This window comes from Sorex araneus, chromosome 9 (genome assembly GCF_027595985.1).
Source record: "Sorex araneus isolate mSorAra2 chromosome 9, mSorAra2.pri, whole genome shotgun sequence".
Taxonomy (NCBI): domain Eukaryota; kingdom Metazoa; phylum Chordata; class Mammalia; order Eulipotyphla; family Soricidae; genus Sorex; species Sorex araneus.
This window is the reverse complement of record NC_073310.1, coordinates 30,815,748-30,840,826: the sequence shown is the minus strand read 5'-3', so window position 1 is coordinate 30,840,826 and position 25,079 is coordinate 30,815,748. Positions and strand designations below refer to the sequence as shown.

Genomic DNA, 25,079 nt, shown 5'->3' with positions numbered 1-25,079 from the left:
AGTTAAAGAAAGCTTCCATGTTTCTCCTCCAACAAAGAATATTTGTGTCACATGCTATTGGTTATTCAAGACTGCAAAGAGGGATTGAAGAAGTATGAGGCCCTAGCCAAAACGGCATTAAGAACAGGGAAAACCAGCTTTCCCTTTTTGAGTGTCCAATAAAGTATTCAAAAAAAAATCAAAAGTCTCTCTGGGAACCATAAAAAGTACTAGTGCATAAGTTATAGGCCCTGAGGGATTTATTCCAGATCTTATCTTATAGACGAGACTAGACAGAAAGACAGTCTGAAGTCTGACATATGACCCCAATTTCCACTCACCATCTGAGATCTTGCTAACCCCATGCTGATATCAGGTAAATCAGAGAGAAGCAAAAAGGCTGAAATTGAGGCAGTCCATGGTGCTTGCAGATACATAACACATGAACTTAAACATCAACGAACTGTTTAGTGTCCATGTATTTTAGAATTTCCAGTTATCTTCTTGTACTTATTTCTAGTTAAATTTTATTACTGTCTGATGGCAGATATTATGTAATTTAAAATCCTTTTCATTTGTTAAGACATATTTTGTGGTGTCTATTTTGGTGAGAGGAAAATGAATTATTTTACTATTAGATTAAGCCACAAATGCTGATCTATCCCACTGATTATTAGTGTTGCTTATTCACTACGTGCTTGCTGGATTAATTTTTTTTTTTTTTTTTTTTTGCTTTTTGGCTCATTCCCGGCGATGCACAGGGGTTACTCCTGGTTCTACACTCAGGAATTACTCCTGGCGGTGCTCAGAGGATCATATGGGATGCTGGGATTCGAACCCAGATCAGCCTCATGCAAGGCAAATGCCCTACCCGCTGTGCTATCGCTCCAGCCCCTAATTTTTCATTTTTGATAGAAAAATATTCCAACTACTGGTGTGGATTCATCTATTTCTCATTCTCATTTATCAGTTTTACTTTCACACGTAATACTCTGTTATTAGAAGTGTACACACTAAGGATCCTGATATCTTATTGGAGAATTGACCCTTTTAATATAATGTATCACTTCTTTACCAATAACTCCCTTTGACCTACAATCTATTCTTCCTGAAATTAACATAACTGTTTGTTTTCTTTCATGCTAACATGGTATATCTTTCTCCATATACTTACTATTTAAAATACATGTACATTTCTTAACAAGTAGGTTTCTTGACAAAAAACATAAAGCTGAGTTTTGTACTTTGATGCTTTCTGACAATCTCTACCTAACAATTGGTTTATTTAAAACCACTACTGTGTACAATAAGTATTAATGTTATTGGACTAATAGCTACAAGATTTGTTGCTTTTTTAATTTAATCTTTTTTCCTGTTACTGTTACACACTCTATTTTTTGTCTTTGATGATTTTAAATTTATATTTTTCCTCTACTCTGTTCATATATGTTATGCTTTGCAAAAACCTTTTCAGTGGTTGTCACAATTCAAAATACACATTTAATATTAATCCAAGTTCACTTCCAAATAGCAAATTGCCACTTCATGTATCTTTACATGGATGGAAGGTGAGAGAAAAAGAAAGGGACAGAGAGAAAGGCAGAAGGGAGGAAAGGGGTGATGAGGGGAAGAAGAACAAGAAGAGATTGTGCTCTGGTATCTCTCTTCTACTAAGGATACTAATACCATTCAAAGCACCTCATCCCTTGCCCAGGACCACATCTAAGCCTCATTATCTTCCCAAGGCCCCATTTCTCCAAATATCACATTGGGTGTTAGGAGTTCAAAATAATGGATTTTATCACATCAGCCCATAATAGTTCCTGAGAGGAGATCAGTTGTAATTCTTGTCTTTGATTCTCTATAGGCAAGGTGATTGATGGTTTATTATCTTTCAAAGCTTTTTTCTTTATATTTCAATTTTAGCAGATTAAATATGAGATGAATGGTCTTGGCTTTTTTGGCTTTTATCATGTTCAGAGGTCTCAGAAATTTTTGAATCTTTAGTTTAGAATCTGATATTCACATGGGTCATACACTTGGTATTCCTTCAAAATCATACTGTTTCTACTTCCATCCCTCTTCCTTATAGATTGTCCCGCAGTTCTTGGATGGTCTGCTTATATCAGTCTTTTTAGATCTATGATATATTAGGAGTTTTTGTTAACATACTTTTCAGTTTAGATACTTTTCTTCGGATATTTCCAGTCTATTGATGAATTCATCAAAGTTATTCTTCATATCTGTCATAGTGTTTTTAATCTCCATCTTTTATCTTGGTTACTTGACTTTTTTTTCTTGCAATTTCCAACTCTATGCTTACATTACCCAACTGTTCTTGCATGCATTCTACTTTATCCATTAGAATCATTTTCATATTAAATAGTTATCCAGTCTGATCATTTAAAATTCTCATCATACCTTAAAACAGTTAGAATGCTTGTTTTCTCTCTTCAGACTGAGCTAGTTGCCTTTTTGGATAGCTTGGATTTTACATTTTATAGGGGGTGTGTGTAGGAAGACATGGTATATTGTACAAAAGGAAGAATTATAATGACCGTTAGCTATATGTTTTTAGGGTGTGGAGGGAAAAACTATTCTATAGCCCTATGATTAAGCCTTATCTCTGAACTAAACTTTCATAAATGTTTCTGAGTTTTCCTTTTGATGTTAGCCTAGACATAAGGGCTAGAACGAACTAGTTAAATTTGGTATACCCTTCTCATCAACAAAATGTTACTGTAAAATTGGATTTTGGCATTCTTTCCCTCCATGCCATATATTATCTGAAAGAGTGCAGAAAGAAAGTGAAGTGATACACATGATAATCTTTCAGTAAAAATATTTCAAATCACAGTGCCTGAAAGGAGACAGAGAGAGAACATAAGAAAAATATCTGCCAAACAAGCAGGTATGGGGGGCAGCGGTTTGAGGGGTGTCACAAGGGAAACTGGAGACTTCAGTAGTGGGAAATGTGAAGGGATGGGTGTTGGAACACTGCATGATTGAAACTCAGTATAAACAACTTTGTAACTATATCTTAAGGTGATTTTTGAAAAACATTCCAATAGCTGTTAAATATTTTTTGTTTGGGGGCCACACCCAGCTATACTCAGGGCTTACTGCTGGCTCTGCATCCGGGGATCACTCCTGGACCAGCTTGGAGTCATATTATTTCTGGTGTATAGGCACACCTGGTGCTGGGTATTGAAACTTGTCGGGTGCATGTCTCCCTGCTGTACTATTTCTGCCCCATCCTCTGTACTATCGTTGGCTAGGAAACTGTTAAATCAAGGAATAGAATGCTTTGGTATATTTTTGAATAATTACTCAACCCCTCTGCTTGCCTAAAGCATAAATAAATTTTTCTCTATATTCACTGTGAGGGGCTGGAGCAATAACACAGTGGTAGGGCATTCGCCTTTCATGCAGCTGACCCGAGTTCGATTCCTCCGCCCCTCTCGAAGAGCCCAGCAAGCTACCAAGAGTATCATGCCCGCATGGCAGAGCCTGGCAAGCTACCATGGTGTACTGTATATGCCAAAAACAATAACAAGTCTCACAATGGAGACGTTACTGGTGCCCGCTCGAACAAATCAATGAGCAACGGGATGACAGTGACAGTGACAGTGATTCACTGGGAGAACCAGTCAAGCTCCTGGAAAGTAAAAGTCACAGAAGTGTGGGATCTTCCATTAGGCCTTTATTCCCCTGAAATCACTGAGCTCTCAGATCTGTCCACACTGTGGCCCCAGCAGTTCACCAATTACAGTTCATATTTTTCTCCCTGTACTAGATCCCACATAGACAGATCCTGGCAAGCTATCCATGGTGTATTTGATATGCCAAAAACAGTAACTGTAAGTCTCACAATGTAGATGTTACTGGTGCCCACTCGAGCAAATCGATGAACAATGGAATAACAGTACTACAGTGCTACTGGATCCCACAGAGGTTTCTGCTTCTGAGTTCCCACTATGTAAGCTGTGAGTCTCTGTATTTAACTGCCTCTCTAGTCTTAAAGGCAGCAATTTGTTCTTCTTCTTGTATTCTCTAACAAACAGAAGAAGTGCAACCATTTATAATTTTTCAGGTAATATTTTTACTGTTAAAAGGAAAATTCTACTTCTGTACTTCTTACATGCTATACCAAAAACCAGTAACTGATTTTTAAGTTTTGATCATTTTTTTATTTGTTTATTTTCAAGGTAATTCAACATAGAAAAAACTAGTCTTTTAACAATTGAATCTCAAGTGAATCTCAAACTTTACTGCGCATCATAAACAATAATTAACTCAAACAGATGATAGTTGCAAGCCCTACAACTATTAAACTTTCAGGAAAAAAATATTTGGGAACTTTGCTTTAGATGATCTAAATTAAAACACTTAAAATAACCGGGAACCGGAGCAATAGTACAGAGGATTGGGCACTTGCTTTGCACCCGATTGACCTGGTTTATATCCCTGGCTTCCAATATGGTCCCCAAAACCCTCCAGTAGTGATTCTTGAGTTCAGAGCCAGGAATAACAACAGAGCATCATGGGTGTTACTCTAAATCACAAAAAATTGTGAGATATACCATAGCTTCTATATTCACCTGTTCTTGGACAATTGGGTTGTTTCCAGATTCTGGATATTTTGAATAGTACTGCAGTGAACATAGGAGTGCAGATGGATTTTCTGCAGTGTTTTTGTTTTTTTTTTTTGGGGGGGGGTTACTAGGGTATATTCTCTCTCAGGAGCTGCATGGGCAGGGCAATGTGGGGGGGTGGGAGGAAACCTGGGGACTTTAGTGGCAGGAAATGTGCACCGGTTAAGGGATAGGTGCTGGAATATTGTACGACTGAAACTCAATCATGAACAACTTTGTAAGTGTTTGCCTCACAATGATTCAATTAAAAAATTTTAAAAACACAAAAAATTGATAAATAGATTTCATTGTAACCTAAATGTTTGATCTTTGAGAAATACTGTTAATTAAATGGAAAGATAGGCCATGGGCTCAAAAACATATGTGTAACATATACATATATATCACACATGTATAATAAAGAATGCATTCAAATTATTTTTAAAATTTTTCATATATCAAAAAGGAATACAAAATTCACAATATTTTAATGAGCAAAAAGTTTTGCCAATGAAGATATACAACGGCAAGCAAATACATTTAAAAACTTTATTATAAAAACAATGCAGATTAAAATATAAACTAGACACTAGGACATACCAGAATGAATATTAATTTTAAAAACTGATCAAATGCACTTTTTTTCCATATGTCCCTTTAGTTAAATTCCTGGAATTGCCAAAAAGGATTGAAAAAAAACCCCTAGTAACAAAAACAATACAGAAAATTTTAATCTAAAAAAAAAATAAGAACACTTGGAAATCCCAAAATTATGGAGTTTTCCATAATTTTATCCCCAAATTAAGTGAACAGAAAATGGTCTAACACTGGACACAAATTTGACATTTTCTCATAAAGTTAAATACAGAATTATTATTTTAACCAACTATCTCTCCCCAAGATCTCAATGGCTGCTTCTCCCAGACCGGAGTATAAAATGATGCCCCCACAGCCATACCATAGGACTCCGCGCCAGGCTGTTTTCACTTGGGGCGACCCAGAGGGCGGCGGGTGAGAGCCTTCCCTACCCCAAAGGATCCAGCCCCGGCAGCCGACTTCCACTACCCAACCACTGCCAAGCTCCAGGCTGCTTTCTGGACCATTCGACTGCTTTGTGGCCACGTGACACATTATAAGACACTTCCATCCATTTTCCATAATTACACATTATATTTGATGGAGTTCAGACAGTAGGCAACAAATCATCCCGGCAAGCTACCTAGAGTATCCTGCCTGCATGGGCAAAGCCTGGCAAGCTACCTGTGGTGTATTCGATATGCCCAAAACAATAATGATAGGTCTCACTCCCCTGACTCTGAAAGTGCTTCTAAACTTTGGGAAAGACAAGTAAAGAAAGGCTGCTAAAATCTCAGGGCTGGAAGGAATAGAGACATTACTGGTGCCCACTCGAGTAAATCAATGAACAACGGGATAACAGTGATACAGTGATATAGTGATTCCTCCTCAAGGCATTTACCAGAGATAGATAAAGACATACTTCATTGCTACTAATATACAAATGTTTATACAGGTTTTAGTGACAATTTTCAAAAACTGATAATTACTTCAGCAAGACTACCCAGCAATAATATAACAAATTATAGATATATGCAATAATATGTTTATAGTTAGCAAAAGAAATCATACTCAAAAGTTGTTTTGAGTTAAAATTATACATGTTGCATAATTCCATTTATATTAAAATGTAGAAACAACAAAATTATAAGTCAAAAAGCAGATAATCATCTGCAGGAACCTGGGTATGGGAAGGGACATGAAAATAAACCAATGAAGAAATAGTAGTTGTTCTATGTCATATCTTTGATGATGTCCCATAATTTGATTGTGGTTTTGATTACATTTATCAAACTTAATATGTTAGCATTTTATGTTAAATTTCAAGTAAATGAATTGTTTACCAATAACATATTTTAATTAAATTAAGAAAAAATAAATACATTAACACTAAGTCTCATCAGAGCAGTATATAAAGAATTTTGCAAGTAAAAACTTATGACCACAAAATTCTATAGGCACCAAAATAAAACTGGACAAAGACACAGAAATTTCCTAAGTACCCTGCCTGAATTTAATTTCTGGGGTCCTGTGATAGAATAAAGTAATTTATTTGAAAAGAAGAGCACTTGAAATACTGATTAATTATAATTATTTTCCACATTATACTACACATATGATAGCAAACAAAGTCAGCACAGGAATATACTTATCTCTTTGTACTAGGAAGGGAATCTTCCTCTCTCTCTCCTTCTCCCCCTCATTTTTGCTAAAATAAAACATGTGAAAGGGATGGAAGGCATAAGGAAAGAAATTCTGCGATTGGTAATTACAGATAAACACATCAGTGATGCACTGGGAATAATAATGTTGAATTCTTTCCTTTACACAAGGAGAATAAACATTATCTTTTTTGACACTGATCTTGGTAGGAAAGATCATATTTTCAGTTAATTTTTAAAAATTAGTGAAGAAAAATTTTATTATATATAGAAAAATCCTTTTGGAATATATACTACTTTTATTTACTCTTATATTCTATTTCCATTTTAGCAAAATTGTACCTGGAGCATAAAACACCAACTTCATGGTGTTCATGAAATTAAGAAATATAAATAATTCCAAATAAATTTTTTATTGATTGAAGATGCTCCTAAAAACAATATGTGTGATATTACATTCAGAGTTTTTAGATATTCTGGAGTTCTGTAATTCTGAAAGTAAATTGGACTGGTCTCCTGATAGACCATTTCTTTACCCAATTTCGCTCTCTGAAGACCATGACTTTCAGTTGTTTTGCCTATTCTACTCCATGCCTCTGCGCCTAGCTGTCTCTTGCCCTCACACCTGGCTGTCTTCACTGAGTCCCCTCAGAGGGGGTAGGTTAAGTTTCCCTCTCCGCCGCGAGCAGAGCCCAGATAGCCGAAGACCTCCAGAACCCAGCCACAGGCCCCTCTCCACATGTTCGGATGAGCCTCATGCATGAAGGAACCGCCACAGGAACCTCCAAGCCTGCTCGGATCAGGACTGGGCCTCTTCCACCCAAATCCCCCATTTTCCAGTAGCTGGGTGGTCACACCCAGAAACTGTCCCGGGCACCGTGTAATCCCATCAGTGCCCAACATCCAGAGACTATAAAACCAAGCTCCCAGAAACAACATCTTATAGCCTAGTTCTCCATCTTGCAGAATTGGAAAGCTACTGAGTGTTTTCCTGCCCACATGGGAGAGCCTGGCAAGCTCCCTGTGGCGTATTCATATGCCAAATACAGTAACAATGATGGGTCTCATTCTCCTGACCCTGAAAGATCCTCTAATGTGGCACTGTTGGGAAGGACGAGTAAAGAAAGGCTGCTAAGATCTAAGGTCTAGGATGAATGGAGACGTTACTGGGTCCGCTTGAGCAAATCGATGATCAATGAGATGATAGTGATAGTGATAGTGATATTCCATGCCTCCAGAGGACATGCTTGGATTCTTGGGTTCATTTTTGGGTTCTTTTGAATTTTATGTATCATTTACTTTCTTATATGGAAAACAGAGCTAAGATCTCCCAAACGTATGGTCACACATATCACCTCCACCATTCTTCCATTATATGTGCATACATATCTAAATTTCTCTCTGTTCCTATCCTTATGTATTAGTGTTATTCAGATAATCACTGTATCACTGTCATCCCATTGCTCATCGATTTTGCTCGAGTGGGCACCAGTAATGTCTCCATTGTGAGACTTGTTGTTACTGTTTTTGGCATATAGAATATGCCATGAAAAGCTTGCTAGTCTCTGCCATGTGGGTGGGATAGTCTCAGTCGTCTTCCGGGCTCTCTGAGAGGGACAGAAGAATCAAACGCGGCCACATTCAAGGTAAATGCCCTACCCACTGTGTTATCGTTCCAGCCCATTAAGATGATCAGAAATAGAAGAACTTAACCATAGCTGTGTCATGTTTGTACACTGTACATGTTATATTTCTTTGCTGGTACAACTTTTTACTTTTCCTAAACTTAATGCTCATCTTCTTTCTGCATCATTCTAGACTTCCTTTCTACCAGCCGAGGATTCAGCTTTCTCCATCTGGATAAATCCAGTCCATCTGTCCTCCATATTCTAAACTTCTGTTCTTTTTGTGTCTTCCCCCTTCTTCTCCCTATATAGAGCATGATGGAATGATATTGCTCCACTGACTTTTGAGTGGCAATTCAGAAGGAAGTGGAGATGAATACACGTAGTTGGCTAACCACTGTGTGAACCAGAAGTTTCTCTGGTTCTTTTCTAACAGTGCCAGAGAGACCCCAGTGGAGAGGGTTTTGGCCAGGTGAACTGGTATGACACAGTTTATCAGGGACTATGTTGTGTTTTCTTATGCCACCGAGGTCTAACCTGCCATACGTTGCCAACGACTGATGGACTCAGATCCTATTTCTGTGGTAAATGGAGAAAACATTTGCCTTCTAAAAATCATCCTTTCATAAATGAATGCGAGAAGAAGGGAAGAGGCCAGTTCACTCTTACCTTCACTGCACTAAAACAGAACACATGGAGCAGAGCAGCAACGGCAGCACTCCGGGCCATGCTATAAACCGCCGAGGTCATCCCTGAAACAGCTGGAACACAAACATGTGTCTGGGTTGGTAAGTCCCACAATCAATAAGTGTAAAAAACAAAAACAGTGAAGAGGAAGTTTGTAGTTTTCCCATGCAAAATGCCTGCCCAAAGGTGAAACATAAATCTATGGGTTAATCAAAAATCAATGGGGGACCGTGCACAGCTGGAGACTGCAGAGGACACTGGTCACTTAACAAAGAAACCTTGGAACACTGAGGAGTAATCTTTAACTAACCGTAGAAGACTATATCAATATATCTGTGTGGTGGTAGAAAGATGACCATTGTTTACAACTGAAACTTATTTTACGGGCAAGTAAGATTATGGAGAGTTATTTCAATGAAAAGGGAAGAAAAATAATAAAGACAAAAAAAGAGCTAGATAGGGATGAAGGAGAGGAAAAAGGAAAAGAAAACAAGGAGGTCCTCTGTATGAATGTGCATTATCACTGTCACTGTCATCCGTTGCTCATCGATTTGCTTGAGTGGGCACCAGTAACATCTTCATTGTGAGACTTGTTGTTACTGTTTTTGGCATATCAAATATGCTATCGGCAGCTTACCAGGTTCTGCCATGCGGGCGTGATACTCTAGGTAGCTTGCTGGGGTTTCTGAGAGGGGCGGAAGAATGGAACCCGGGTCGGTCACGTGCAAGGCTAACGCCCTACCCGCTGTGCTATTGCTCCAGCCCTCATATGCATTATGTGTATAAAAAAGTGGCAATGACCCGGGTTCGATTCCCAGCATCCCATATGGTCCCCTGAGCACTGCCAGGAGTAATTCCTGAGTGCAGAGCCAGGAGTGAGCCCTGTGCATTGCCTGGTGTGACCCAAAAAAAACAACAAAAAAAATGGCAATAATAATGATTAACCTTTATTCTCCATCTCTTTATGTATTTAATTTAATCTTTATAGCAACACTCTGAGATCAGTATATTTAGTTCCATTTAGAGAACAGTAAGTAAAAGGGTTTTCTAGAGTGGCATGGGACAGTGGCAGAAGGTCTTAGGAATTCTGGTGGTGATGAAAGTGAAACAGCTGTAATCAAAACCATGCAGAGGACCAGAGAGTTCAGGGTAATGTATGCCTTGCAAGGGATGGGCCATGGTTCAATTCCTGGCACTGCATTTGTTGCCAAGGAGCAGTCCCGGAGCACAGAGTCAGGACTAATTCCTGAGCACAGCTGGTTTTAACCCGCAAAACAAAACAAAAGAAATTAATGCTACTGTACCTATCTTGTCTGAACTACAACAAAATATTTAGATTAAATTAAATGACCTGCATCAAATCCCTAAACATTAGATAAGGTTTTGATCAATCAAGGTGATCTGATTCAAAAGTGCTGTACCAAATGAGAGTCATAATAATAGTTTAGGGATACAGTACACACATTGTGTGTTAAAGGAACACATCCAGTGCACATATTAAACATAAATTAAAGTTCACAGAACTCTTGTGATGCTCTGTTCTTTGTTTTCATGTGTCCTTTCTCTGCCAAGCTTGCTTGTGTCTTTTCTCTACCAAAATTCACTTTGCCTGGCAGATTCTAGACAGACTCTCACTATTTATTTGACGATTCAACTGAAGTTTGAATGCTTGGAACAAACATTTATGTTCAGAGTTTCATTTTATCACTATATGTTGCCCTTTTCTGAACTTCATAAAAAGAAGAGAAAATAAACGACTTACCTGATCCTCCAAAAAACAGCATGTCAATTTGTTCCAAAAGATAAATGCAGAAAGTGTTGATCTGAGGGAAGAGCCCAAGGAGGGAAATTGCAGGAAAGCAATATAAAAACACTGAAAGTTGAACAGACAAGATGGATGGTATGTAAGAATTTAGTTAACTGTTGCTGAGGTTCCTGCTACCATCCTGCCACCCCCCCTACCAGTCCAGTCCAATCTGGAAACCCAAAGGCAATAATGGACTCCTCTCACCCTTAGAGAAGAGAAGCTGGAGAATGAGTTTAAAATGTAATTATACACTCTGGACAAGAATTGAGCGCTGAGAGTAGGTAAAGGTATAAACATAATAAACCTCTCAGAACCTGTATTGTGAGCCATAATACCCAAAAGGAAAGAGAGAAAAAGAGAGAGACAGAGAGAAAGAAGAAAAGTTCCTGCCATAGAGGCTGGCTGGGGATGAGGGTGAGGATGGGTGGCAGGAGGGTAACTGGGGACACTGGTCGTGGGAAATGTACACTGGTGCAGGGTGTTGAAAAATGTCTGACCCAGAATCTCATGGTAATTCAATTTAAAAAAGAAAAAGAAATGTGTCTGTAGAAGTTGGTGCTCTGAGAAAAGGAATGCAGATAAGACCAGAACTGAGCAGTAAGAGTAGACCATCTCCTGGGTTCTACACTTGAACTTTGGGAGAATAAAGATGGGGAAAAGAGAGCCAAGAAAGCTTAAAATAGCATGCAAAATCCAAGGATTGGAAATAGGCAGAATTCTTCCTCGATGATGCAAAAGGAGGCACTTCATTTTATTTTTATGTCATCTCTAACAGTTGAGTTGCTGTGCACTGACTGCAGCATTCAAAAAACTGGAGTAGTGAGAGACTGTAGTGATTAACCAAGAATCTTCACACATGGTGATGCTTGATTCCAGAAGGACTAGGTGACTTATGAATGAAGGTGGCCCTGCCTGAGAAGATGGTGCAGCATCCCCAAGCCAGAAAAAAACAATTAGATACAGCAATTCGATATGGACAAAAAAAAAGAATTCCCGTATTACAATTCAATATGTCACAGAGATCATTTGTGAGGAGAGATAAAATTTAATAGAGCAGCATGTATAGCAACTTCCTTTCTCAATTTTATTCAATTTGAGTTTTATAGAAAAAGAAACTCCCTATATAAATATATGTATTATATTGTACTATATATAAACTCAATATATATATATTCATATTATAACAGGGCATCTGACTTTCTATCTCATTTTATTGAGTAAAATGTCAATGAAGTTTGATGTTTGTATACCTTAATAAAATGAAAAAAGATTGACTTGAAGTTCAACATGCCTGGACAAGTCACAATGTCCAAACACTATACATATACCACACTGAAGTTAATAGGAATGATGGGAGAAGTTCAGCAATTTTAAACCAAAAAAATTAGAAACACAAATTTTACATAATGAAATTGTAGGAATAAAAGTGTTTGTGTCAAATTCTCTACCTAGTTTTAGTCCATATTAAAACTACGTATGAAATAAATCTTTCTGAAGAGTGTCAAGGATGAGACTGAAAAGATAATACAGTTGGTATGGCAACTGCCTTGTGAACAGCTAACCTGATTCGACCCCAGGCACCCAATGTGATTTCCTGAGCCTCTCAGAAGTGATCCCTAAGTTCAGAGTCAAGAGGGAAGCCCTGAACACAGTCGGGTGTGGCCCCCAAAAGAAAAAATATATAGATAGAGACTATCAAGGAACAATTCCAACACTTTACTAAAATTTTTTGAACTGGAGATATCATACAGGGATTAAGACTCCAGCCTTCATGGAGTCTACCCGTGTTCTATCTGTAGTACTATATGGTCCCTCTGGCACTGCCAGGAGTGATCTCTGAGCTAGTAATTACAGAGCTAGTAGTAAGTCCTGAGCCCTGAGCAATGCTGAGTATTTTACCCAAAGAAAAGCAATATATATATATATATATATATAATTTTGTACAATGAATATGGCTATGATTAATAGGCCTTTGCTAGGGACTGGAGTAAAATTTTGACATGTGATAATTTTGTTACCATGTCTTCTGAAGCAAGATTTTAAGCTAAATTTTAAAATTTCAAGCACTTGTAATACATTTCTAATCAAAGTAGACACAAAGGTATAAATACTTATTTTCAAGATATAACTGTGTAAGATACAATTTTTTCTTCAGATTTTCTGAATCAGAAATATAAAAAGAAAGATCTAACAATCAACAGAAATTTTATTTTGTACATATGGTTATGATACCCCAAGTTTTAAATCATTTAAGTTCTATCAAATTCAGTGATTCTTCTGTGAACTTTGGAACTCAAAACCAAGCAAGAAAAACTGAAAAAAGTAATTTGTCAGGATAGGGGCAAAAAGAAGATATACAGGTTTTATTCTTTCACCTTCGCAGTTGCTGTGTGTGATAAATACTACACTAGAATAAAGAACTATTGAGAAAATTGTGAGTGTGAAATGAAACTGAATGTAAGCATATGTTGGAAGCTGGCTCTTCAAAGCAGGGATAAAGAGGTATTCTACTTAAGAAACGTGTTCAGAAACTCGAACCAATGAGGTAGAACTGGATCACAATAAAGGACAGCATGAAGGAAATAAATTGGTAAGATATACCAGAAAGTCCTAACTGAATGTGTTTGGGGTTCTGTGTGCAGAATTATAATGAAATGTGACAACAGACAGAGAACAGTGGTGCATACAGAGGCTCAGGATCTAAAGCTCCAGAGCTCAAGAAAAGAGGAAACTTCTAGTCTTAATAGGAAGTGATCCTGGTATACTTATCTCTACTATTCTTGGGTGTTAGTCTCCCATTCTATTACTTTACATGCTGGGGGGGGGGGGGGAAGCAGCTCATAGAGAAGGGACCACCAAGCAAAGGGTGCTAGGTGGGCCCACTAGGGATGGGAGATATGGGCTGAAAATAGACTATACACCGAACAAGATGCCTACTTAAAACCTCTGTAGTAAACCACAACACCCAAAAGGAGAGAGAGAGAGCAAATGGGAATGCCCTGCCAAAGAGGTGGGGTGGGGTAGAGGGGACAGGGTGGGGGTGGTGGGAGGGATGTTGGGACCATTGGTGGTGGAAAATGGGCACTGGTGGAGGGATAGGTACCGATCATTGTATGACTGAAACACAAACATGAAAGTCTGTAAGTCTGTAACTTTATCTCACGGTGATTCACTAATAAAAAATTTAAAAAATAAAAAAAATAAAACACCAAAAGCAGGAAAAAAAAAAGGGGGTAGTGAGAGCACAGTAAGGGCACAGGGAGTGAAAGCACAATTGAGGGGCGGAGCGCAGAGTGGGGAGGGAGAGAAATGAGAGTTCAGCAGAGGTCACCTGCCAGGTGGCAGTTCATGTCAATGAAAAAACAACAAATGCTAATTGCTTTAGGAAGAGGTCTAGAAAATTGTACTTGAAGTTGCTGAAATATTCTGTCCTTTTTGCTACCAAGAATAGAAAATAGAGCGCCTGGCTAACCATTAGCCCTATGAATAAAGTTTATTGTTTTTTTGTTTTATTTTTTTTAACACATCACTGAGAGGGTCTATCATTTTCTCTCATTTTTACCTAATTCCTCAGTTTCCTTGTAATTGCTGAAAATGCAGAAACTACTAACACAGCTTAATTTTCATTCAAGCCAAACTCTAAATAAAGACATTTTATTGGTTTAAAAGTGAATAGTATTATTCATTCCTGTTTTCACTGGTGGGGGTGAGCATTGTAGACTTAAAATAGCATGAAAATGTAACTGGACACAGTAGGGTTGATGTGAACATATCCACTGTTTGTCTCCAATGTGCCACATTTGTGCATTAACTAACTGTCCTCACACAAACTGCAGGGTCAGGAAACTTGTCTTTAATAAGATATAAATCCCAAGGATGCAAAAGAGCACAGTAGAAATGACATCTGTACCTATATATTCATTGCAGCACTGTTCACAATAGCCAAAATATGGAAACAACCCTAAGTGCCCTAAAACAGATAAGTGGTTAAAGAAACTTTGGTATATCTACACAATGGAATACTATGCAGCTGTCAGGAGAGATGAAGTCATGAAATTTGCTTATAAACGGATAAACATGGAGAGTATCATGCTAAGTGAATTAAGTCAGAAATAGAGGGACAGACATAGAGGGACTGCACTCATTTGTGGAGTGTAGGGTAGCATCACATGAGGCTGACACCCAAGGACGGTAGATACAAGGGTCAGGGGGATTGCCCCATAGCTGGAAGACGGCTTCATGAATGGAGGGGAGAAGGCAGATGGAATAGAGAAGGGATCACTAAGAAAATGATGGCTGGAGGAACCAATTGGGATGGGAGATGCATACTGGAAGTAGATAATGACCAAACATGCTGACCTCTCAGTGTCTGTGTTGCAAGCTATAATGTCCAAAAGTAGAGAGAGAGTATGGGGAATACTGTCTGCCATGGAGGCAGGGAGAGGGTGGGAAATGGGGGGGGGGGGGTATACCCGGGATATTGGTGGTGGGGAATGTGCACTGGTGGAGGGATGGGTGTTTGGTCATTGTGAGACTGTAACCCAAACATGAAAGCTTGTAACTATCTCACGGTGATTCAATAAAACTTTAAAAATTAAAAAAACCAAATAAACAAACAAAAGGCATAGAAATGTAAAGTCTACATATGCAAAGAAAGTGGGTACATGCCAATAACTGGTAACAAACCTCCACTTGTCTCCAAGGGTTATATTATTGATGATGCATTATTATAGGCAGGAGTGGAGGCTCCTGAGGATTAAAATAAAGTTCTTATATCTGAAAAGGACAACAGAGGCCATTTGTTTAGGAAAGTATTCAGGGCATGGCACTCTTCAACCCCTTCTCACCTGGCCAGATCTCTTTTCATGTCAGGGAATTCCTGGTTTTATGAGTCCACAAATAAATGCTACTGGTGGAAAACTTTAATTCAAAGAGTTGGGTTTCTGTTGTTGCTGTTTCAAGGGTTTTTTGGGGGTGAGGGGGTGAAGTTATGACGGTGTTTTCCACAGTGAGCTGCAATTCACTCACACCTTGGAAGGAGCAGGTTGAACAGCAACAGAAAAAAAGAGAACAAAGTCCCTTCCCCATCTCGACCTGGTAGCACTGAGGGTAACTCCTGCACCTGCACATTTTTTTCCTCTAGGGTGAACATCCTTATTCCATGCCCTTTCTCCAGACAGTGCAGTTTATGTTACTGTGTTCCAAAAGGAACACTCTGGCTCTGCTACAACCCTTTTTGATAGACGTTTACTAAGAAATGCAGATCTCTTGACTTTCTCATCTCAAAAATATAAAGGCAATTTCCCCCAGAGACTTTTGTTGAAGTCACTCAAAATTTCAGTCATAAAATTTCTAGCCCAGAGGTCACCAACATGACTGGTCACAAGAATAAGAATTGACTAAGAACTTTTACCCTATTCCTAGAAACAAAAGAATATTGTTTTCTTATAATGAAAAACTGGAACGATAGCACAGCGGGTAGGGTGTTTGCCTTGCATGTGGCCGACCCAGGTTTGATTCCTCCATCCCTCTCGGAGAGCCCAGCAAGCTACCGAGAGTATCCCGCCAGAACAGCAGAGCCTGGCCAGCTACCGTGGCGTATTCAATATGCCAAAAACAGTAACAAGTCTTGCAATGGAGATGTTACTGGTGCCCGCTGGAGCAAATCGATGGACAACAAGATGACAGTGCTATAGTGCTATAATGAAAGAGAAGAATAATGGTATTCTGAACATGTGAGAGAATCATAAAATGAGTATTATTGTGTTACTTGCTTTTCTCTATTTACTGTTAATATACCACAGTTCTACAACTAGGAGCTCCTTCATCTTTTCCTGTCCAGTTTCTATGCATCTTATATCCCATCAGTGGCTCACACATTGAATCTCTCTGCTCTGGGAAGCAGAATGATGTGACTTAGCTTTGCCAGAAAATAGCAGATACGGGTTACCCCCCACCCTTGTTCCTTTCCTAGTTCTTTTTCTCTGCTACTCCTCCCTCTCTCATCTCTTGGTGATGCTGAGTACAAACCAGGAGCATAATGGATAACAAAAATATTACCAGGAAGCCTAAGCTTCAGAGATAATTCCCCACTCCCAGAACCCCCCAGAAGTGGACCATTTGCACAGTTTCTACGAAGAGAAACAAGACACTGTGGGTCACAGGATGTGAAACAGTCTCACATTTACTTAACTTTTGTTTCTCACTTGTCTTTTTTCACTGGACTTATGGAACGGGCTGAATTCTGCTCCTCCAAAGAGATGCTGAGTTCTACCCTCCAGTACTTGTAAATGTTATCTTTAGGGAAACAGGACCTTTGTAGGCCAGTAGGAAAGGAAAAGAGCAACAATTTCTCAGAGACTCACAGAGGGGCTCATTACACAGATTTGCCCTCTGCACAGCAGGAACACAGCAAACACACAGAAGTCTACCAAGATCACTGACTGAAAATTAGAGCATCAAAGGCTCTACTAAAACCAACCTACCAAGCAGTTTGGTAAATTCTCTAAGAACGCCTTTAGTCACATCATACTGAGGATATTTATTAAGCTCAAAGAAATTATGTCATAGGTAATCTGAAAGGCACAAGAGAGTGTGAGAGCCAAAATGAGAAAATGATAATTAGTACTAATCAAAATGAAGAGTCAGGGAGTAAACATTAATTAAGATACAGACCTTCTATTGTATACAACTCAATAGAAGGTCATGGAGCAGCAGAGTAATAGGAACCGAAGAAAAGATTAGTAAGCTCAAGATGACAAGCAGGAAACCTCCAAAATCAACAGAAGATTGAAGAAAATCTGAAAAAAAAATTAATGGTACACATGAAAACTACATGATGGGTTCCGGTGGAAGAATATAAGAATCATCAAAGTCCCTGAAGAACAGGGAGGTGGATTCAATTTTTAAAAAAATGAAACACTAGCTGAATAAATCATAAATAAGAATTTCCTAGACTTGAAGAGTGCAAGCACCAAGATTCAAGAGACTCAAAGAAAACCAGCAAAAATAGATCCAAATAAAAAAGCTTCAAGACACATTATAATCAGAGACGGATATTGAAAGCAGTGAGGTCAAAAAACAAATTTACAAAGAAAAGTCTGTAAAATTCACAGCAGATCTATCAAATGAGACTTTATGAGCTAGAAAAAAATGGAATATAGTATAAAGACTGAATGGAAAGAACACCTCACCAAGAATATTCAGCAAGATAATCATCCAGATTGGAAATAATGACACAAAGCTTCATAAACAGGCAACAGGTTAGGAAGTTTATAGCCTTGAAATCAATTTTGCAAGAATCTTTAAAGGAGCTGCTTTAAAAGATTTGACAAACTTCTCAGCCCTTTGCCCTTGTGTATGACAATCACTCATGGATCTTATAGTTTCTCTCTACTGTATTCAGGAATGTATTTTTTTCCTAGCTTGCTAAGGAATAAAATACTTATTATACTTTTTTAATAAAAAATAAACATTTCATTTATATTGAATATTCTATGTCTATAAGAGTAACTTTTTACATATAGATATTTTATTATAATCTCTTACTTATTACTGAAAAACTTAAACATTATCTTTAATATTTTCCAACACAAAGATACTATCCTCTTTTTAGGATAAAACACGCTTTTATACTTTCATAGGGGTATTTAGATTTTTCTTTAATTAAAAAAAATTTCCTTGGGGCCGGAGCGATAGCACTGTGGGTAGGGCGTTCGCCTTGCACGCGGCCGACCTTGGTTCGATTCCCGGCATCCCATATGGTCCCCCAAGCACCGCCAGGAGTAATTCCTGAGTGCAAAGCCAGGAGTAACCTCTGAGCATCGCTGGGTGTGACCCAAAAAGCAAAAAAAAAAAATTCCTTACTCTTACTAAACTGCATATTAGAATAATTTGTCTATTTCATGTACATTTAAGGTATTAGCATAGAATTACTCATACTATTGAATTCAATACCTATAGAAAAAGAAATAGTTTATCAGATAAAACTTTATCAACTTATATGCATTAAGAATTTTATGGAACTCCAACATATGAAGGGAATAACAAATGGTCATAAGCACAAAATTTGGAGATTTTTCTACAGAATTGAGTTTACCCAAACGGGGGGCAGCCGGGGAGAGCCCTCAGACACTGGTGGGAGGAAATAGGCACTATGGTGATGGGTGTTGTGGTGTTGTAACAATACATACATAAAAAGTATAAATAATGATCCCACAATAAAAATGGCAAAAATAAAATTAAAAATCAAACAGAGCTAGACAAGGGCTGAAATAAGAAGACATGAAGCGATAAAGGGAGAACTTCATTTAGAAGTCAAAGAGAAGCCAGGAATAGTTTCTCCCAGATATCTTCTGAGATTTGAGACTTCTTGACTCCAAAACTATGAGACAACACATTTCTGTTTTTCTAAGCCACCAGTGTGTGGTACTTGATTGTGGCTGCCTTAGGAAGGGAACTAATACACTCCTTTTCTAACTAATAATTTTTTATTTTCTCTGAATTACCCTTATTCTCCACTTCCTCGACTCTGAATCTAAAAACAGCGGCAGTAACTCTATGCCACTTGCAACTCTTTAGATAGCTGAGAGACAGGTGAATATATTCTACAAAGAGTAAATGGCTTTGAATTTCTCCTGTGGCTCGCTCCTTCCTTCCTTCCTTCCTTCCTTCCTTCCTTCCTTCCTTCCTTCCTTCCTTCCTTCCTTCCTTCCTTCCTTCCTTCCTTCCTTCCTTTCTTCCTTTTTGTCAAAAGTCAGGAAAATAGTTTAAGCCTCTGTCACCTTCATCTCTTTTCCAATTGTTTCAAATTAGTTCCATGAAGTTTCCCTGCTTGGTGAAAATTAGTTTAACACATTCACTCAGTGCAAATATGTTTAACACAGTTGCTCCATAGGGATCAAGGTTATTCTATTTTTCCTACATTCTTTACCCCAGAAGCCATTTAGTAGGCCTGGAAGATTTTTTTATAACTGTTTTCACTCTTCACTGTTGACAGACAGAAGTACTATTTAAGACAATCTTTTCTAAGGGAAAGGCAATTCCAGTGAAGAAAGACGAGAAAAAGACTTACTCCCATTCCTGTCTCCACTTTTTAATTGATTTAAAGTAAAATTAAATGACCTGACAAATAGACAGTAGCTTGATCTAGAGCCAGGATTACCACCAAAAGTAAAATCTTAGGATTTTAAGGTCTTACTTTTTGAACCTGAATAAAATTCCACATTCTAATGTTAGTAGGTTTGCAGTGGTAAAGCAACTCAATTTCTTGATAGCAACAAAGGAGATGAACAGCAACGAGGAAGATGCCCACTTTTAAAAAGAATTTCCTTTATAATGAGGGGGCACATCCAACAGTACACAGGGTTTACTCCTGGCTTTGTGCTCAGGGGTTACTCTTGGTGGGAATTGGAGGATTGTAAATGGTGCTGGGGATCAAACCTGAGTGTATGAAAAATGCCCTACCCTCTCTATACTACCACTCAGCCCCTTAAAGAATTATTTCTAAATAGGATGACCTTGTTTTATATTCCTGAATCTCTTTAAATAAATTATCTATAAAAGATGCTAAATACATCTGTTCTTATTCTAAGAGCTATGTTGAACAGCACAAAATGACTATCTGCTTTAAATCATTTATGAATGAAAAATATTTCAAAATACTTTTTTGCACATTAATTTATTTAGTGCTCGAAACACACTTTTTTTTTGCCTTTTGGGTCACACCCTGCGATGCACAGGGGTTATAAAATGAGTTTTGGGTAATGAGAGTTAGGGGTTCTGAGAGACTAGAAAATTGGGTAAAAATGTAAGGGAGATGAGCCGTCATTAGTTAAGAGTAGAATTAGACAGAAGCAGGGTTCAATATGAGTATACGGAGGAGTCCTGCTGGGGGGGCTCAGTTCAGGCTGCACGTCTTTGTGACCTTCAGGAATGGAACTCTCTCACGTACTCAGTCAACACCAACACGTGCTCGAGTTGTTCATAGAAGTGTTAGACTGACGGTGGGTTGCAGAGGGAAAGGGAACACTTAGACATAGATAAATGTTTCCCATACATCTTCAAAAAATCCTATGACGACATCTCTGTAAGTAATTCCCAGATCCCCCTGTATTCTTGGGCTTGAGACTCTAGCTCTGCTGTTTACAAAATGATGACAATAGGAAAGTTCGCAGAGTTGTCATTGGACATCTCTAGGTACTCCAATCTAACTTCTTAATTACAGCTGACCTCAAGAAGATCAATAGGCAGATTTGTGAGAAGATCAAAACTGACTGAAGACCTGTGTGTGTGTGTGTGTGTGTGTGTGTGTGTGTGTGTATTAGTGGACATAACTTCAAGTAATAGTTTTTTAAAGTAAAGTGAAATGCATCAACAAGGAAGAAGCAAATATTCTTGGACAAGAGGACAGTGATTGGAACTCTTAACATGAGATCACTTTCTATTTTTTCCTATTATCATTTTCTAAACAGCAGTTTCCTCCCTGATCTCATAGACACAGAGTACCTAAACTTTTGGTAGTTAGAAGCTCCTCAGTTCCTCACATGATATAATATGAAACATACTGAGAATACAGACAAAGTGGGACTAATGATGGTTGGATAGGGGAAATAAATAGTATGCTATTAATATAGCAGGAGATAAGATAATACCACTGAAGGATAGACAGCATAAAATGTTTGCCACAATTCTCAACTGTAAAGAGCATAAAGAAAACTTACAACTTGAGAATAAAGATATAGTATAGGAGGTAAGTCGCTTGCATTGCATACAGCTGACTAAAGAAAATTTACACTTACACCCACTGAAGAGATTTGGAGAGTCATAAAAAGAAAAATATGGGACCCAAAGCTTTAATTAGTATCTCTCATCAAGGAACAGATCCAAGAGCAGTATCTTGGTAGCTGCCCTTTGTCAGCCTGTGTGGTCAATGTTATCAAAGTCAATCTCAAGTTAGGCAGTAAATCTCTCAATGCCATCAAAAAATTCTTGGGACATTAACATTTTTCATAGCTGCAGGCCAATATGGGGGAAGATCATTTGCATGAAATGATAATAGCCCATACCTGGGACAGGCATTTTAAACTTTAAACTTTCAACTAGCTCTGATGTTGGTACTCTGTCCCCATACTAAAATTGACCTTGCTCAAGTTTTACAACCAGCAAAGTATTCAAGCAGCCATACAACAAAAAGAACAAGAACAACCAGTTCTGGCACGAATGTGGGAGAAAGGGGCCCTCTTTCATTGTTGGTGGGAATGCCAACTGGTCCATCCTTTTGGGAAAAAAACACAGGCATTCCTTAAAAAACTAGAAATTGATCTTCCATATGACTCCACAATACCATTTCTGGGAATATATCCAGAGGCTGCAAAAAAGCACAGTATAAATGACATCTGCACCTGTGTGTTCATTGCAGCACTGTTCACAAGAGCCAGAATCTGGAAACAAAGTGAGTGCCCAAGAAAAGACGACTGGTTAAAGAAACTTTAGTACATCTGCACAATGGAATACTCTCAAGATATTAGAAAAGATGAAGTCATGAAATTTGCTTGTAAGTGGATGGTATGGAGAGTATCATGATGAGTGAAATGAGTCAGAAAGAGAGGGACACATAGAATGACTGCACTTATTTGTGGAATATAAAATAACATAAAATGAGACTGACATCCATGGCCAGTAGCCACAAGGGCCAGGAATATTGCTCCATAGTTGGAAGCCTGCCTCATGAGCTGGGGGAGAAGGCAGATGGAATACAAAAGGGATCACTAAATCAGTGATGGTTGGAGGAATCATTCGAGATGGAAGATGTGTGCTGAAAGTAGATAAAGGACCAAATGTAATAGCCTCTCAGTACCTATATTGCAAACCATAATGCCCAAAAGTAGAGAGAAAGTATGGGGGAAATTGTCTGCCATAGAGGCAGGAATAGGGTTTAGATGGAGGGGAGGAGCACCGGGGACATTGGTGGAAAATGTGCACTGGTGGAGGGATTGGTGTTAGATTTTTGCATGACTGAAACTCAAACATGAGAGCTTTGTAACTGTTTCTCACAGTAATTCAATTTTTAAAAGGCATTTAATTAGCCAATCATCTGGCTCCAGAGTCAGAGTTCTAACATCATACTTAATGTAGATTGCCAGTGTAAATGTAGCATATTGTACAAGCACCAACTCGATTTAAAGGTGAGCAAAATGTAAGAGTGGAAGGTCAGTGACTAGCATATCTGTCCTGCCTGGACTGAGGACCAGACTCATCCACGGCTTATCAAAGTATCTGTATGTGAAACAGTTCTGGGACTACTCTCCGAGGGCAAAACCAATCACCCAGGAGATAACACTGCACAAAGCAGATATTATTGTACTGCAACTTCTGGGTCATAGTAATCAAAGTTCTTTATGATAATTTATGACTGTGTGCTTTGGGATTCCAGTTCCTATACAATCTTCTGAGTGTGTACAAGTCAAGACTGAAACATCAGTTCCTTATCCAGCAATCATATAGATATCTCTGGTTTGGATCTGGAATTCTGAAGAAAAAGGGAAGTGGATTCTCCATCCTCTATAGCCCCCACCACCCCCACATTAACTCACCTATTAAGAGGTCCCTAGCTGACTGGAGGGACCCTGGAGAGAAGAGCTTCAGGCCATAGATAATGTAAGAGGATGGGTGCCTGGCTTTGGCCCCTATATCAAGAAGCAAAATAAGGCCACACAGCACACAAAAATAGATTGGTCTGCTATATGTTATGATTTGGTTGTGTCCCTAGAAAACAAACACAATTTCTGAGTGGTACTTTTTATTTTAATTAAATGACAAAAATTTTATAGTAAATAATTTACAGTATATTATTTAACTTATACCATAGAATACATTCTCCCCCTCCCCAATTGTAGTTGATACACATAAAACAGCAGGAAAAAATATGGTGCTTATTCTGTCAAATCAGAGCAAGAATATCAAAGAGAGAACTTAAACTCAATAAGATTTACCTGAAAATTTAACTACTATCTTTGAAAGAAATATAACTATAATTTAATACATTTTCAAGAGTGTACTATGCATTTCAAGAACAAAACTAATTTAAACCATTATTTGCTCAACCTGGTTTAACTTGAACCCCATTATTAATATGAAATAGAATCACAAGTTGGGGGCTTCAACTTTGTTACTTAAAAATAAACAGAATACAGAGATAATATTATATCAGCAGAGATCATACAAAATGTGTTTATGAACACAAAGGAATAATTCAAATTCAAAAAACTTCATATATATATATGTATATATATATGGATAGATAGATAGATAAGGACCCAAAACTTAACAGATTGCATCTAGGCCTTAAAACATTATCATAAGAACAAACTTTATTCGTCTTAAATGGATAGAAATAAAGAACAGATACAAGATCGTCTTCCCAGGAAAAAATTCAATGAGAATTTGCATGTCACAAAACAATGTACAATGCACAAGAATCAAATAACTAACAAAAATGAATTAAGGAAAGTATACTATGAAATTCATGAAGCACTTTGAATAAATGGGCAAAGATTACGGCGAATTGAATTTGGATGTGAATTTTTTTAATCACTGCCTTGAAGATGTTATATTTAGAAATGCAATTTAAATTGCTACTGCTTCTACGTTAGAAATGGTTCTATTCTGAGACCGTCTTTATTAGGAAGGAAAGCAAAGCATGCCCATAGGGACTGGTTATGTTTGGCCCTGAGTCCAGGCTCAGACTTCAAGGAATATTGGCACTTTGCTGAATTTTCCTGTGTATCCAACTGGGTCACCAATTAATGGGTATGGGGATATTTTCTACTTAAAAAAAAGAAAAGAAAAACCAATTATCAATTAAAGATTCATATTTTCATGCACTTCTTTCATGTGAGCAGAAAAATCATTTTGTGAGTACAGATATCTGTTTAGTACACAAATTCCCAACCACATGGGGCATTTCCTCAAACAGACACTGCTAAGGAAATGTAATTAAATAATTGCTTCCCCCTTGACCTAATTCTTCCTTTTATTACAAACCTAAAAATAAAAATACATTTTTAAAAGGAATCGGAAGTCTTTGGTCTCAAAAAAAATGTGAGCTATT

The 25,079-nt window shown here is 38.0% G+C and overlaps 1 protein-coding gene across 4 annotated transcripts in view; it reads right to left on the bottom strand.

Annotated features, from left to right (window-relative positions):
* Positions 1 to 25,079, bottom strand: part of PCNX2 (pecanex 2) — a 352,025-nt gene that overhangs the window by 201,739 nt on the left and 125,207 nt on the right. For all 4 annotated transcript variants that reach the window (XM_055147380.1, XM_055147381.1, XM_055147382.1 and 1 more), the window contains 3 exons: positions 23,563 to 23,734; positions 10,925 to 11,035; positions 9,145 to 9,236 (listed from right to left, as the gene is read on the bottom strand). In XM_055147380.1, the coding sequence (XP_055003355.1) occupies positions 9,145 to 9,236; positions 10,925 to 11,035; positions 23,563 to 23,734 (375 nt within the window). The remainder of the gene's footprint in view (positions 1 to 9,144; positions 9,237 to 10,924; positions 11,036 to 23,562; positions 23,735 to 25,079) is intronic.